Source organism: Sorex fumeus, unplaced genomic scaffold (genome assembly GCF_029834395.1).
Source record: "Sorex fumeus unplaced genomic scaffold, SorFum_2.1 ptg000061l, whole genome shotgun sequence".
Taxonomy (NCBI): domain Eukaryota; kingdom Metazoa; phylum Chordata; class Mammalia; order Eulipotyphla; family Soricidae; genus Sorex; species Sorex fumeus.
This window is the reverse complement of record NW_026606118.1, coordinates 56,793,076-56,809,748: the sequence shown is the minus strand read 5'-3', so window position 1 is coordinate 56,809,748 and position 16,673 is coordinate 56,793,076. Positions and strand designations below refer to the sequence as shown.

Below are 16,673 nucleotides of genomic sequence, written 5' to 3'. Positions count from 1 at the left end.
ATTTACCTCTAGTCATTTTAATGGCCTGTGGTGCAGCTGAATCAAACCCAGACAGGCCGGCTCTGATTCATCATTTCCAACATGACAGACTCAATGCTCCTCTGTCATTCTTGTTCTGCCTCTGTGGCCTGTGGCCCGTATCGGCTGAGCCAACAGCTGAACGCCTCTGTCAGCTGAAAATCCACTCAAGGAACCGAGGGATCCCCAAGCCTCCCCCAAGACCACAGATAAATGAAAGAGCTGGAGCGACAGTCCTAAGGGGAAGGCGCTGGCATTGCATGCTGACAAGCTGGACTCAATCCCCTGCACCCCACAGGGTTCCTGAGTCCACAAGGGGTAAGTACTGGACACTGCTGGGTGCGGCCCAAGCATCCCCTAAGTCCCTAAAAAAGGAAGATGAAGTCTCACTGCATCACCCGCAGAGCCAAGAACAGCATCACCTGCGTGTGCCAAGGGCATAGGACGGCTTGTGGACAGTTCTTCGATCCGAGGGGAGGGCGCACTCCAGGTACTGCAGGCAGGGAGCCAGGAGCCCAGACCCACTCAATTCTACCAATTTCCAGCCGAGCCCTTGGGCAGGGGCAGGGGCGGAGTGGCGGGGCCGCTGAGTGGGTCCTCACAGGCAGCCCTCAGAACCACACCTCAGCTTTCCACATCCTGACGGAAGCGTGGACAGAGTCGGGGCTGGCCGCTGACAGCTCCAGCGCTGTTAACCCTCCATCCCTCAGCCCCCAAATCCCAGGAAGCTCAGGAAGAACAAGTGGATGAGGGGCCAGAGAGAGAGTGCAGCAGACAGGGCACTCGCCTCGCATGCAGGGGACCCGGGTACCAACCCTGGCTCCCCACATGGTCTCCAGCGCCTGCTGCCAGGAGTGATCCCTGAGCAGAGCCAGGAGTCAGCCCCGAACGTTGCTGGGTATGACTTTAAAATAATAATAATGGGGAGCTGGAGTGATAGCACAGTGGGTAGGGTGTTTACTTTGCACGCCGTCGACCCGGGTTCGATTCCCAGCATCCCAGGTCCCCTGAGCACTGCCAGGAGTCATTCCTGAGTGTAGAGCCAGGAATAACCCCTGTGCATCGCCAGGTGTGACCTAAAAGGCAAAAATTAACAACAATAATAGCGATAATGGGGCTGGAGCAATAACACATTGGGGAAAGCATTTGCCTTGCACGCAGCCCACCCGTGTTCGATTCCCAGCATCCCACAGGGTCCCCTGAGCACCGCCAGGAGTAATTCCTGAGTGCATGAGCCAGGAGGAACCCCTGTGCATCGCCGGGTATGACTCAAAAAGCAAAAATAATAATAATAATAACAATATTAATAAAAAAAACAAGACAGAGCAGGAGAAAATGTTTATTTTTTTCCGCGGCCGCTCACACAAAGTTCTGCGCAATGGCCAGCACCTTGGAGAACTCGCCCTCCCGGCGGCGGAGGCTGGTGGGGATGGGCGTCTTGATGCGGGTCCCCACGGGGTTCCCGTTGTCCTCGATGAGGACCACGTTGTTGGAGTCGAACCGGGGGGTCATGCGGGGGCCAGGCATGCGGTGGCCCACGATGAGTGCCTTCTTCTTCTGGCCCTTGATGGCCAGCAGGATGCGGTCACCCACCTTGCCCACGCCGCTCTTGTTGTACACGTGGATGCAGCGCGGCGGGCGGTGGTACGGGGTGTTCCCCAGGGCGCTGTTGTCCACCACGCGGACCCGCGTCATCTTCTGAATGGCACTGAGGCCCCCCGTGGTGCTGGCGGGAGAGAGGAGAAGCCTGAGGGTCTGGTTCTTGGAGGCAGCGCCGGACAGCCGCGGCGGTGGCGGGGGGGGGGGGGGGGGGCGGGGGAGTGGGGGGAACGGGGCTGGGGCAGGGCAGGGGGCCAGGGTGGGGATCCTGACTCCAGGTCAAGGTGACAGAGCCTCAGTTCTGTCCTGTGGGACGGTGTCCCACAGGAATAGCAAACACTCCACAGGTGTGAGGCCCTGGGCTCAACCCCCAACGACGCCACCCCCTTCCCTGCAAAAAAATTATCCAGGTGGGGCCAGAGTGATATTACAGTGATTGAAGGCACTTGCCCTGCCTGCAGCTGGAGCGGGTTTGATTCCCCGAATTTTATACGGTCCCACAAACACTGCCAAGGAGTGATTCCGGAGTACAACCCAAAAATCCACCAAAAAAAAAAAAATCTCTATTTGGACAGAACCCAAACCTATTCCAAGGAAACGCACAGCAGCCGGGCCTTTCCCAAAAACTCTTGAGGATTAAGGGTGCAGAGTATGGACCAAGGCCTGGCCGCTGCGCAGTCAAACCTGCCCCCCAGATTCCCAAACGCTCTCGGCTGCAGCTGCCTGGAACCGTCGAGGGGAGAGAGTGGGTTTAAAGGGAGTCCTCAGGTGCAACGAGGCACGAGCCAGGGAGAGCCAAGGGGACCATTTTTGTCAGACTGCGTTCTTCCCCACTAGAAAGGATTTTTTAAAGTAGGTATCAAAGACATTAAAGGCAAATAAACATTCAGAAGCAATGCAATGACAGATTTCTAGCTTCCCGAAGCCCGAACCTTAAAGGCAGGTAGGTGGGGCCCGAGCGAGAGCATCTGCCTTGCACACAGCCAACCTGGGCTCGATCCTGGCACCCTCTAAAGTGTGTGTATCTGTGTCGGTCAGGACCCCCCAACCCCACCACCACCAACCAAGCATCCAGGAGGAATTCCTGAATGTAGCACTGTCCTCCCATTGTTCATCGATTTGCTCGAGTGGGCCCAGTAACGTCTCCATCGTGAGACTTGTTGTTACTGTGTTTGGTATATATTGAGATACTCTCAGTAGCTTGCCAGGCTCTCTGAGAGGGGCGGAGGAATCGAATCCGGCTCAGCCGGGTTGGCTGCACACAAGGCAAACGCCCTACCACTGTGTCCCCCCCACTCCAGCCCCCCCCCGAATGTAGACCCAGAAAGCAACTCCTAAGCATCGCTGGGTGTCACCCCCCAAAAAAAAAAATTCAAAATAAATGCAATTGAAATGCGGGTAGATATTCTCCGGGGAAACGCTGGCTAGCATTGCCTCTGTCCGTCCGTTGGCGACTCTGGGCAATGTTCCTTCATCTCACTGCTGCCAACTAGTGAACTCTCTTGCCAGTCTCACGTCTCTCCTACACTCTATTTCTGTCCTATCCCTCTAAACTGCCCATAGCAGGCCCTACGGGGTGCTCCAGCTCAGGGGTACCCCAATGAACCTCACTTCCCCACTGTCTTTCCGAAAGACAACGGCTTCCCCAGGAAACCAGCCTGCAAACCATCCACCCTGCCCCTCCCACACCCACCGGCCGCCCAGTCTTGCTGCCCCCAACTCCCGGGCAACTCCGGCCCTTCCCTCTGCCCCCACTGGCACTCATTAATCCGGTGGCTCGCCGGCTTGTGCAGAGACTGTCACATTAGTGTTCTCTGAGGCTCCCCAGTGTCCCTCGCTCCACTGCCTGAAAGCGCCCCAGAATGTCAAGCGGGGCGCTTATTCCATGCGTCTCTGCCGTCCCCTGGGCCAGCACCCGGCCCCACGGCCCCTGCCCTCTGCGCTGCACCACCCGCCACTCGGGCAGGGAGTCGGGGTGCTTCCGGCACACGTGGAGGCCCAGACCGTGCGCCCCAACTCCTTCGGGGAAGGCTGCCGCCACCTCCACCAGCATCCCTGGTCTCGGAGCCTTCCCAAGCGCTGTACAAGCCTCTATTATCACCCTTGTCACATGTTCTGAGAGTTATTTGTTCCTGAGCTCGCTCCCGTGGCCGACTGTGAGAACTCTTTCAGGGCAGGAAGCAATTCGTATTCCTCTCTCTGGGAGCAACCCCGAGGCCCCATGCTCAACGGGGCCAGGAGGCGCATTTGCCAACCAGGACGCCGGCCCGGCAGCGAGAGAGACAGAGGGGAGGAGGCCACGCTTCATCGCGCTTGAACGTCTGGTAGGAAGCACGGAATTTCTATTTATTTATTTATTTATTTTGGTTTGAGCCCACGCCCGGCGATGCTCAGGGCTTCCTCCTGGCTCTGCACTCAGGAATTACTCCTGGTGGTGCTCAGGGACCATATGGGATGCCGGGGGATCAAACCCAGGTTGGCCGCGTTCAAGGCAAACGCCCTACCCGCTGTGCTATCGATCCAGCCCTAGAAGCAAGGAATTTAAAAAACACCACCAAAGATTCCTTTCTTCTTCTTCTTCTTCTTTTTTTTCAAGTTTTTGGGCTGCTCCTGGTGGTGCACACAGGGGGACCCTATGTGGTGCCAGGAATCGAACCCGGACCGGCCATGCACAAGGTAAACACGTCAACCCCTGTCCTCGCAAGCCTACGGCAGCGTCGTCTCCCTCTTGCGCCCAGGAGCAAGGGCACTTTCCCGAACTCCTGCCCTCACCACCCTCGCCCACCTGTCCCAGCTCAGCTCACTCAGCTCCTCCCCACCATTCTGACTTTCCATCCCTGGCTTAGTCCCCCGAGCACCCAGCCCAGGAGACTTACTCACCAGCTTTAAGAACGTGCGTGTGTGTGTGTGTGTGTGTGGGGGGGGGGGGGGGGTTGGCAGGGCGTCAGCACAGCTGGCAGGGCTTTTGCCTTGCACACGCCCACCCAGGTTCTAGCCCCGCACCCCATGGGTCCCCTAAGAACTGACAGGAGTGATTTCGCAGCGCAGAGCCAGGACTAATCCCTGAGCATCGTCAGGTGTGGCTCACCACCTAACCCCCCCTACACCCCCAAAAAAACACCTCGGGGAGGAGAGGAGTGCATATATGGTTCCATGGTTCAAGTGCATGGGGCCAGTTACCTGAAACTTCGCAGGCCGAGGGCTCTGCTGACCTGGGTGCAGGGACCCCGGAGTCCGGCAGCGCAAGCCATGGATCCCGCAGTGGCAAACCCTGCAGGAGAGAGTGGGGGGAGGGGGACGAGGCTTTAAGTTGGCATCCTTACCGGGAGCCACGGTGCTTTTTTCGGCTAAGAGACTATTAGCGACTTGTGTGGGAGATGGGACTTCTAGCACAAGCTCATTAGTCACTAAATATAAATGCTGGTGGTTAAAAGCGGTGCGGATGCCGGGCTGGAACCCCAGCCGCACGATTCTGCTGATTCACGGTCCACCTGGGGGTCAGGGCGCCGGAGCGGCCGCCACTGTGCTCTCGCGCTTAGCAAGGCAGCAGCACCCAGCATGCCTTCACCATGACGTCACTTCCCGAGCAGCCGGGGTGCGGGCCCGCCCACAGCACCCAGGGCCCCCGGCCACACCCCGGGACCGCCGCTGAGTGCCCGTGCGCGCTCACGCACCTTAGAAACCAGAACGGGTCCTCCCCCGAGCACTCCTAGGTACCGCGCGGCTCCCCCACCTGTGAGAGCCAGGACGCCTGGACGGCTCCTGGTGAGCAAAGGAAGGCCAAGACGGGCCCGTGCCGAGTTGTGGACCCGGGCGTCCACAGGGTCAGCCTCCCCAGTGTGACGACCCCCAAAGCCCAGAGATGGCTCTGAGCAGAGTTGGGGACTAGAGGACACGCACCAGCCCGGGACGCAGGACCCGAAGCCCCAGCCCCCCCCTTCAGTTTCCACATGAGGCATCTGCGGCCGGCTGGTCACTCCAGCTGCTGGCCACACCCGAGGGGCCCGGCTCGAGAGCCCTTTGAGAAAGGCCTTGACGGCCACTGCAGTATTTACACATGGCTCTGCCCCGCGAACACTCAAAGCACCTCAGATAAGACTATTTGATTAGGGCACGGCACAAAGCCCACTCTTTGCCCGCACAGGAATACCCAGACACTCCACAAATGTTTATGAACTATAATTTAGCCTCGAACCCCAAGCTCACCGGCCAACATTTTCCTTAAGACAATTCGGGCACGGTGACTGGCCCCTTCGTGCCGAAGGGGGACTCATTTTCACAACACCTGAGCGGCCGGAATCACGGCCACTCCAGGGATTAGAACTGGAATTCCCAGAGCAATGTGATGTGCCGGAAGGCCCAAGGTCCGGAAGGCCCACTGGGAACCACACCAGCCTCAGTCTCCTCCTCCTCCTCCTCCTCCTCTCCTCCTCCACCCACCCCTGCAGCTAGCTCAGGTCGCCAAGGTCTACAGAGTATAAGAGTATGACTTGGCGGCAGCAGGTTAAGTACTATACATCAGTCTCTCCTCTGAGCCTCATGGAAGCGACATAAAATGGGCACTGTTGGGGCTGGAGCAATAGCACAGCGGGTAGGGCGTTTGCCTTGCATGCGGCCAACCCAGGTTCGATTCCCAGCATCCCATATGGTCCCCGGAGCACTACCAGAAGTAATTCCTGAGTGCATGAACCAGGAGTAAACCCTGTGCAATGCCGGGCGTGACCCAAAAACCAAAAAAAAAAAAAAAAAAAGGCACTGTAATGAGTTCCATCTCCCAAGCATGGAAACAGGCACAGCAAGGTTGGAGCACTCGCCCAAGGTCACACAGCTAGGAGGGACCATGCTGAAAAGGCAAACCCCAGTAGTCAGCGTCTCCAACCCAGGCTCTGACTCAACGGCCATTAGTGGGGTGCCTGTCGGTCTCTAGCTTTGCCCACACGCACCTCGGACTCACACCCAAGGGCATGGAGACAGGCTCCCGGGGTGAGGGGCTGGTGGGGCAGCCGCGTTCACTTCAATCCAGTCTGAACTTCGAAGACTGAGAGTTAAGTTGGAGGCCAGGAGAGCACCACACTCGGTGCACCCCAGCACCCATCCAGACGTCAGTCCTTCAGCACAGCACACTCTGGCCTGAGAGGGTGGGCCGGGACGCCCCCGGGAGGAGCAGCCCAGGTTCTTGTTCTTATCAGAACTGCAGAATCATCACGGACCCAGACGAGCCGCATCTCCAAGCTATGTGCCCCTCCACGCTGGGCACTCCCACGCGGGAAACCCCCACGCGGCGTGCCTCTCCACGCTGCGCTGCTTCCACGCGGGGTCACACGCCTTATCCCAAGGGCTGCAGGAGGGCCTGGGGGATTTCCAGACCGCGCCTGACTTGGGCCTCCTAACACGGCCTGGGCACCAACCCAGACCCGGGTCTCCCCCCTTCCCCCGCCCCAGGCACAGCCCTGACTCTGACACTGAAGACTCCCAGATGCTTCTGCAGAGGGAGCAGGGAGCTACCATCCCTGCAAGGTCAGTTCTTGCTACTCAGCACCTGAAGAAATTCAGTCGGGGCCCGGGGATGGCTCTGCGCTAGAGCGACCTGCCTTGCAAGCACAGAGCCCTGAGCTTGAACCCAGGCGTTCCAAGGGTACAGAGAGAGCACCAGCCTCCGGGACCAGTCCCTGGGACCCCCAGCCGCACAGTAGTGTGTCATAGTCAGGCATCACAGCAGGAGTGTGATGCCCAGAGATGCTCAGGTGAGTGATGGCAGCCAGAGTCACAACAGCGACACAGGCCATGGATGGAGCACAGGACACAACGCTGGCCTTGTACCTGCGTGGCCCTGGGCTTGACCCCTGGCACATGATAAACAAAACAAAAATCAATAGCAACAAGAGGGGGAAACACACACACACACACACACACACACACACACACTTTCATTTTCCTAACAGCCAAAGACTTTGGACGAGCCCTGAGAGGAACTTCTAGATGGGCAGGTCACAGGATATCAAACAGACACTGCAAAGCACACACACACACACACACACAGGCAAAACCAAGAGCTCTCGACAGACAACTTTTCATAGCTGTCCCTGTGGTCCTCCAGTCCCACCCCAAAGACCCCAGAAAGTTCTTGAAAATTCAAGAGTATTCCATCATCCAGTGGCTTAATAAATAACAGTACTCCTACATTTAAAAAAAAAAAAAGGGTATTCCATCATCACACACGACTGTGCTCCATCGTAGCCGGACAGTGTTGAGCAGACACACACGGCCATGTAGTGAGTGGAGCACTCAGGCTATGGGGACTCTCCAGGGCCAGGAGGCAGAAGTGCAGGTCGCCCAGCCCCGACATGCGGACCTGGACATGTGGGAAGTGGGGTGGGGGGAGCAGGGGTTGTGGGAGGCCCCAGCCCCCATGACCTGTAGCCTACCTTGCCCTAGGACACCCCTCCCCGCCACCCCAACTGAACAACCAACTGGTCCCTGACTTCCAAGGTCCTGGCCTTGCGGGGACTTTCTTTGCAAGGGCCACATGGTGGACCCAGGCCCTGCTTCACTTCAGAGCCAGCCATGGAGGAGTGGTCTGGGTGGCGGGAAAGTTATCCATGCCTGGGGACTGGAGCGACAGCACAGCGGGTAGGGCGTTTGCCTTGCACACGGTCAACCCGGGTTTGATTCCCAGCATCCCATCTGGTCCCCTGGGCACCGCTGGGTAATTCCTGAGTGCAGAGCCAGGAGCGACGCCTGTGCATTGCCGGGTGTGACCCAAAAGGGAAAAAAAAAGTTATTCACACCCCGTGTTTGCCCAGGAGACTGACCCTCCACCACTTCCGCACCCTATCCCGGGAGCCCCTCCAGGCTGGGCGGCAGGAGGGCACAGGTGAGAGGGACCCTATCCTGCCCGGCTCAGGCTCACTTTCCTTCTGGGGGCGAGGGCGGGGGAGGACTCACAGGTAAAACACAGGGGAAGTTCTCTAGGCCCAGGAAAGGTGCTACATGCCCCAGGCTCAGGAGTGGCGCTCAGTGGGACACAGCAATCACCTGCTGTAGCTCTAGGGATGCTGGAACTACCCCAGGTGGCATTAACCTCTGGTACAATGAGATTTTCTGTTTATTGACTTGAAGGTCATTATCTCATTCTTCCTTTGGACTACCTGGCAGGCTACCGAACATAACCTGCCCACACGGCAGAGTCTGGCAAACTCCCTGTGGCATACCCGATATGCCAAATACCAGTAACAATGATGGGTCTCATTCTCCTAACCCTGAAAGAGCCTTGAATGTGGCACTTTTCAGAATCTCAGGGCTAGGGCGAAGGAGACGTTACTGGTGCCTGCTCGAGGCAATCGACGAACAACAGGATGATCGTGATCATGACTTGAAGGTAGACTTGGGGGATGCACTGAGAGTTACTGTGTTTTCTGAAGAGGGGGAGGTAGGGCAGGTTAAGTGTCATCATAGGCAGGAACCTCTATGATGAATGGTCACAATTTATCTGCAATTCATTGAGCATCTCCAGAGAAGCTTCCTGAAGGAAGAAATCTCTTTCTGGTGCCTACATTCAGGTGACTGGGCCGCCTCCCTAACATACTAAGAGTTCCTTTGTAGCTCATTTTCACTGGCTAGAAAAAGCAGAAGAACCAGTATTTGTGATACTTTGTGGAAAGCTGGAAAGTAGCAAACTTTACTTGGGCTTTAAGGAATCAGCGAAATGCTGTACTTAGTATCACAGGCCTAAGAATAATCATATATTGTTTCTAGATGAATAATTCTTGTCTCCAGGTGCCTGTCAAGTTACAGAGGTTTAAAAAAGACTTTGGAGGTGGAGTTCATGCCCAATTCAATCAGCTCATCGGCGGCTGAATAAATAGTAGTACTCCTACATAAAAAAAAATTAAATAAATAAATAAAGGACTTTGGAACGGGGCTGGCCCCCGGGGAGCCACAGTACAGAGGGGAAAAGGTTTGTCTTCCCTGCAGCCCACCAGGGTTCAATCTCCAGCACCCAGAATGATCCCCCAAGCCCACCAGGAGTAATTCCTGAGTGCAGAACCAGGAGTAACCCTTGAGCACCTTCAGGTGTGCAGCCGCCACACACACACACACACACACACACACACACACACACACGACGGGCTCTGTAGTAAAGAAACAACAAACTAGCACTACCATTTCTTCGTTTGCTTTTAGGCACATGGGTCTGTGCTCAGGGCTCCCTCCTGGCTGTGCTCAGGGCTCAATCCTGGAGGGACTCGGGGATCGAACCCAGGCCGCCTGCTAGGCAACTGCCCTCTCCGCTGGACTAGTGACATCCTTAAACGAGACTGTTGGGTATAAGAGGGAGAAAGACGGGCACACCGAGAACAATCAAATGCAAGGCCCAGCCCAGAACCTGGAGTGAGCCGGTCAGAGGCTCGCCCTGCAAGGGAAGAAAGAAGGGCCTGGCCGCTTCGGAAAAGCCAAACCAGGAATTTCCAGGAGCCCAGAGGTGGGCCTGTCCTGCAGACATCACCCGCCCCTCCACCTCCTGAGCATGCTGGACCAATAAGGGCCCTTCTGTGTTGCTTAAAATGTTCACTACTGGGTGGGGCTGGAGCCATACTACGGCAGGTGAGGTGCTTGCATTGCAACTGGCTGACCCGGGTTTGCTCCCCAGAACCCCATACGGTCCCCTGAGTCACCCCTGAGCAATGCTGGGTGTGGCCAAACTTTAAAAAAGAAATGCGTTAGTTTTTTTTTTTTCCCTTAATTTTGCACAGGTGTGACATGTCAGGATTCTGAGACTCGACACCCTCCCTGGAGGGTTTCTCTCTCCGGAGGACCCAAAGGGATCCCCAAGACAACTAACAAAGAGCACCCTCTGCAGAGGGAGGACTGAAGTTCAAACCGCTGAGCAACCTGCTCAGTCAGGAGACGGAGTCTATCACAGCTGACACAACACCTGCCTGGTCACGCTGCGGCCGAGCACGCGGAAGCTTCCCCCAAGGCAACACACTCCGGATAACCCACACACTCTCCTGAGGAAGGTGCCACGCCAACTCCGCACACCTGGACTCAATAAAAAAGAAAAAAAAGAAAAGAAAAAGCTTGTCTTCTCGATGAACGACTGACTGCACGCCACCCAGCACAGCCTTGTTCCAGATTCACCAGTCACAGGCCGGTGCCTGGTGTCCCATCCACAGGCTACGCAAGGCTCGGGAGCGCGGGACGCCGTCCGTGAGGGTCGGGACACCACGCCTCAGCCTGACTCACAGGGGAAGGCGTGCAGGGCTCTTGTCCTATATTTCCTTGCTTACTCACCGTACGCTCCTCCTTGTTACACGAGTATTTAAAAATTACTTTTCTATACCTTCATCCAGCATACACACTCCCAATCCTATACACCATTCTACAAACACACACACACAAATCCCATATACCCCAATCCTACACACACACACAATCCTATACACCCCCACCCTACACACACACAATCTTATACACCCACATCCACCCAATTTTCACACCCCATCCCCCCACAAAATCCTATACACCCACATTCTACACACGGCTTACTCCTGGCTCTGCGTATGGTTCAATCCTAGGGACCATGTGCAGAGCCAGGAGTAAGCCCTGAGCACTGCCAGGTGTTGCCCCAAAACAAAAGCATCGTACACATACCCAATCCTACACAGCCCCTCGCCCCCTTATTCTACACATGTATGTGCACACACACACAGCCAATGAACATCACTCACACACACACACACACACATACACACACACACACACACACAATCCTCCTTCTTCCCTAGCTAAGTCTGTGACCTTGGAACCAACTTCTCCAGCCCTCAGTGACTCTATCAAGCAAGGGACCCCAGGAAGAACAAGGAGGCAAGAAAGTGAGCTCTAGCTTCCAGGTAAAAGCAGGAATCTGGGGCCAGAGTGACAGTACAGTGGTTTGGGCGTTCACCTGGCACACGGCTGACCAGGGTTCAATCCCAGGGACCATGTGCAGAGCCAGGAGTAAGCCCTGAGCACCGCCAGGTGTTGCCCCCAAACAAAAATTGATTTATTACATCTTTTTAAATAAAAGCAACCCTCTGAGTGAGCCAGCAGAGCCCCAGTCTGTAGAGTAACAACTGTGTTCAGACGCGCCCAGGAGAAACAGCCTCCTGTTTTGATGTGGTGTCTCTCGAAAACCACCCAGTCCTGGGGTCCAGACGGTATAGTGGGTGGGGTGCTTGCGCAGCAGGCCAGGGTTCAATCCATCGCACCCCATATGGTCCCTGAGCCCACCAGGAGTGATTTCTGAGTGCTGAGCCTGGAGGAAGCCCTGAGCACTGCCAGGTGAGTCCACCCCCCCAAAGAAAACCCAGTGCTCAGACTGAAAGCATAGAGCAGACACGGAGCCATGCCCTCTTTCCTGAAGATGATGCCACCTTTCAAGTTTCTGATGCGGCGCACTGGGCAGCTGAGTTGTCTTTCACTAGTGTCTTTCACTTTCACTTGTAAATCAGCTACAAGGCCCCTCCTTTTTGTTTTTCGGGGTGGGCAGGCAGGGAGGCACACCCAGCAGTACTCAGAGCTTACTCCTGGCTCTGCACTCAGGAATCACTTCTGGTGGGACTTGGGGGACAGTATGGGGTGCCAGGGATAGAAGCTGGGTCGGCCGCATATATGCAAGCACCTTGCCCACTGTACAATCACCCCAGTCCACAAGGCATCGTAACAGAAGCGCCATTTGCGCTTTCTAATTCAGAGCAACATCTGTGGAACCCCGATCAACAGTCCTCTCTTTCAAAGCCTGCTGCCATTGTTAATACACACGTAAAATCTCACCAGAGTGAACTACAATCCAGAACAAGCCAACAGTTTCTACAAAGAAAGCGCAAGGGGTAGTACAACGGGCAGGGCGTCTGCCTTGCACGCAGACCGACCCAGGTTGGATCCTGAGCACCATATGGTCCCTAAGTACTGCCAGGAGTGATCCCTGAGCACCACCAGGTGTGGCACCCAAAATGAAACAAACAAAAAAAAGAAACAGAAATCTTAACTTGATTCTGAGACCCTCCCAAGTCTCCACAATCACCATCACCTCACGGAGAGAAAAAAGGAAACAATAAATAAACCCACCACTCAGAGCAATTCGATACAGGCCCAGCCACAAAAGAGGCCAAATGCCAGGAAACGGGACATCCCATTTTCAAACGGTCCAGGTGCCATGACCTTGCCAGCGGAGAGACGAGACAGCTCTCAGACTCTGAAGTTCAGTGGACTCTTGCGTCAGCTGACAACTGAACTGTTGAGGATAATCAGCCCCAGAGTCCAACGCGAGACCACCGGAACCAGGCACTGGGCAGCAGGAGAGGGCGCCCAGCCCTGCTTGAGCCTCCACAGATCTGGCAGTCCATTCAATACTCATGTCAGGGTTTGTGAAATGTCTCCTCTTCCATCAGCGCAACCGAAGCATTGGCAGTAACTGGAGGCCAGGTCAGGGTCCCTGTGGGGTCCCCCGCATCAGGCACAAACCGATCAGGAATCCACTACAAGTTTGGATTCGTAATTGGATTGTTTAAAAATTCTAATATTCAGGGGCTGGAGCAATAGCACAGTGGGTAGGGCATTTGCCTTGCACGCGGCCGACTCAAGTTCGATTCCCAGCATCCCATATGGTCCCCCGAGCACTACCAGGAGTAATGCCTGAGTGCATGAGCCAGGAGTAACCCCCGTGCATAGCTGGGTGTGACCCAAAAAGCAAAAAAAAAAAAAAAACACCTAAGATACAGGGGCCCAGAGTGATAGTACAGCAGGCAAGGCACTTACCCGGCATGCAGCCATCCCCGGCACCCCTTATGGTCCCCCAAGAGAAATTCCCACGTGCAAAGCCAGGAGTAACCCCTGAGCATTGCCAGGCATGACCCCCAAAACAAAAACAAACAAACAACCCTAATATATAAGAAATTCCTTCTGGGACCCACAGTGCTCCAAAAGCTAAGTCAGGGGCCGGAGTGATAGCACAGCGGGTAGGGCGTTTGCCTTGCACACAGCCGACCTGGGTTTGATCCCCGGCATCCCATATGGTCCCCCAAGCACCGCCAGGAGTAATTCCTGAGTGCAGAGCCAGGAATGATCCCTGGGCATCGCTGGGTGTGACCCAAAAAGAAAAAAAAGAAACAAAAACTAAGTCACTGTGCCAGCTTCCCCTCTGCCCATGCCCACTGCAGGTGCTATTCTGCAGTGGGTCACATTGGCTTGACAACCAGGAAATCAACACAACATGTAAAAACATGCTTAGTATTACATATTTGAGAAGCTCTCGGGAGTAAAATGGCCCTCCAAGAAAAAAACAGAACACATCCCATTGTATCTGAACCACTTGCTCCCCCCGCACCCCCCCCCCCCCCATTCCCACCTCTCACTTCCAGAGGGCTGGAGAGATGTTTTAGAGAGAAGGGCACCAGCCTTGCAAGCAGCTGACCCTGGTTCCATTCCTGGCACCGAATACGGAATCTTTAGCACGGACAGGCCTAAATCTTGAGCGCCGCTGGGTGTGACTGACCCAAACCCCCTCCCCCCCAAAAAAAAATCCCTCCCAGAATACTAATGTCCACACTCCATATACTGATACAACCAAAATCAACTGTGCAGCCAACCTCCTTCCTCAGCCCACCACGAAATCTATCCTTCAATTAGGTTTCAACTGCTCTTCTTCCTGGTCAGTCATGTTCCTGAAAGCCGGGCTCCTGGAATGTTCATTGACTCGTGGACAATTTCAACAGAAAACTCGGGTGGAGATGGAGACTGGAGCGATAACACAGTGGGTAGGGTGCTAATTGCCTTGCGCTCAGTCAATTCGGGTTCAATCCCCAGCATCCCATATGGTCCCCCAAGCACCACCAGGAGTAATTCCTGACTGCAGAGCCAGGAGTAATCCGTGTGTATCACCGGGTGTGACCCAAAAAGAAGGAAAAAAAAAAAAAGCCTCAGGTGGAGAACGTGAAGGGCAAGCCAGGAGACAGGAGGCTGATGCTTTGGGGAACTTTGCTGTGAACAGAGAAACACATTGTGCAAAACCTTCTAACACTCCTACACACACAAACACACCCCTGAAGCCAGTGCCAGAGTCCAAAACTGACCCTTACCAAGTGTAATTCTAATTCTACTCATATTGCCCCCCCACACACACACTTTTTATAATGCTGGCTGTGAACCACAAAACTGATTTCCAACCAACCTGTGAGACTCAGTTTGAAAAGCACTCCCACAAAACAGAAATAACCGTATTCCACCAGCTAACAATGACACCTTAAAGAGGCATCAGACAAGAGCCTGAGCAATAAATAATCCAGGGGATCAGACGCCTGCCAAGCAACCGGCCAGCCCCGGTGCAACCCCTGGCACGGCGGCTGGTCCCAGAGCACTGAGGCTGGAGTGATCCCTGAGCAGTCAGGAGTGGGGCATTGCCAGGGGGAAAAGCGTCCAAGAGCCGAGACACAGCCCGAGGGCAAGAACCAGACCAGGCCCCAGCCAGCCCCGGGGAGGGGTCCTTCCGCTACCCAGCAGCTCCCAGCCTGCCCCAAAGTAACCCAGGGTGACCCTGTCACATGCTCCTGTTAACCTCTTGGCAAATTCAGCCCATTCATCCCGCGCGGGGTGGCAAAGTTCACCGTGGAAAGCAGCACTTCCTTTCGGTGTCCGAGCCACTGCCCCTGCGTCAGGTAAGCGCGGCTCTCACGAACCCCAAATCCAGTGCATCGAGCTGCCGATTCCGTCCCGTGCTGCCTGCGGGGGGATGGGCCGGGGGGCGAGGGCGGGATCCCGGGAGGCGCGCGGGCCGGCACGCCCTCTCCCCGCCCCTCCGATGCGCGCCCCGGGAAACTGACCAGCCCGGGGTGGGGTGGCAGGGGCCGTGGGATCCGCCGGTCGCCAGGCCAGTGGCAGCGCTGGCCTCACTGCCCACGCCACGGAAGCCACACGGTCAATTCCGGAGCCGCAGAGGGGGACGCGGCGGGTGCAAAGACGGGGCCCGCCCCGCGCCTCCGGAGCGCACCGGGGGGCGCGGGGTCGCCCACCGCCGCGCCCCGGCAGGGTCCAGCGGCCTCCCCTGCCCCGAGCTCGGCCCGGCTCGGCTGCCCCCGGGAGTCGGCCCTCCCGCCCGCGCCCTCCGTCCGTACCGCTCTGGCCGCCCGGGAAGCGCCCGCCGCGCGCCCCGCTGGCCAAGCGCCGCCTCCCGCGCTCGCCGCCACCACGCGGCGCTCCCGGGGGCGCGTGCGCGCCGGGGCCGGCCGGCCGGGCGCCGAGGTGCGCGTGCGCGCGCGCTGCGTGCGCGGGGCGGGGCGGGCGCGGCCACGCCCCCGGCCCCTCCCTCCGCCCGCTCCCCCTCCCCCAGATCTGCCGCGGCCGCCGCAGGAGCCCCGAGCTCGAGCCGCCCCGGACTCCCCCTCCCCCTCCCCAGCCCCGCCCCGCCCCGAGCCGGGGCTCGGAGCCCGAGCCGAGTCTGCGCCTGGGGGTGAGTACGCGACCCCCTTCCCCCGCGCCCTCTTTCCCGTGCGGATCCCCACCGCGACCCCGAGGGGGGGAGGAAAAAAAAAAAAAACAACAATAACACCGAACAAAAAAAAAAAAATCCCCCGGACTCAAGCGCGTCCCCTCCCTTCCACCTCCTCCGGGACCCGAAGGTCCCCGCGCCCCCCGGGGACCCCGTGGCACCCGCGCGCCCAAGGCGAATGTTCAGGCCCCGGCCGGGGGGCCCAGATGTGCAGCCCCGTCGGTGCCCACCCCTCGGGAGGTCTCGCGACCCCCGCCGCGCGCGCCCCTCCGCGCCACTCCTCTCCCCACCTGCCGCGTCCAGGTGCGCGTTTCCCCGGCGCCCCTCCGGGGGTCCAGCTGCGCCCCTCCGGCCCGCCGCCGCCCCCGCCCCCGTGTGTTCGGATCCGGGGTCGCCAAGTCCGATGCCCTCCCGTTCTTTGATCGGGTCTCCCGTCCCTGGGGCCCTGTCCCCCCACCGCCGCCGCCGCCACCACCACGAAACCGGCCCGCGGCCAGGCAGGGGGCACGGATGCTGGCGCGGCGCCGGCCGC

General features: G+C 57.3%; 2 protein-coding genes across 4 annotated transcripts in view; one reads left to right on the top strand and one right to left on the bottom strand.

Annotated features, from left to right (window-relative positions):
* Window positions 1–1,347: 1,347 nt before the first annotated feature.
* On the bottom strand, window positions 1,348–16,473 carry MRPL14 (mitochondrial ribosomal protein L14). Of its 2 annotated transcripts, none has more exons than XM_056126067.1 (3): window positions 16,432–16,473; window positions 4,798–4,888; window positions 1,348–1,744 (listed from the first exon to the last, which is right to left on the bottom strand). In XM_056126067.1, exons 2-3 carry the CDS (start codon window positions 4,866–4,868, stop codon window positions 1,378–1,380), a joined length of 438 nt encoding a protein of 145 aa, XP_055982042.1. In that variant the 5' UTR covers window positions 4,869–4,888; window positions 16,432–16,473; the 3' UTR covers window positions 1,348–1,377. The 2 variants fall into 2 exon arrangements, with proteins under 2 accessions (XP_055982042.1, XP_055982041.1); XM_056126066.1 differs by lacking the exon at window positions 16,432–16,473 and adding an exon at window positions 15,768–15,873.
* The window catches only part of TMEM63B (transmembrane protein 63B), a 27,427-nt gene continuing 26,723 nt past the window's right edge, over window positions 15,970–16,673 (top strand). For both annotated transcript variants that reach the window (XM_056126065.1, XM_056126064.1), the window contains exon 1: window positions 15,970–16,102. The gene's annotated coding sequence lies outside the window, so the exon portion shown is untranslated. The remainder of the gene's footprint in view (window positions 16,103–16,673) is intronic.

Coding starts and splice junctions, on each gene's coding strand:
- MRPL14 (XM_056126067.1), bottom strand. CDS start 4,868: ATGGCTTGCGCTGCCGGACTCCGGGGTCCCTGCACCCAGGTCAGCAGA. Junction 1,745..4,797: donor CTCGGCCTGCGAAGTTTCAG/GTAACTGGCCCC, acceptor CTCTCCCGCCAG/CACCACGGGGGGCCTCAGTG.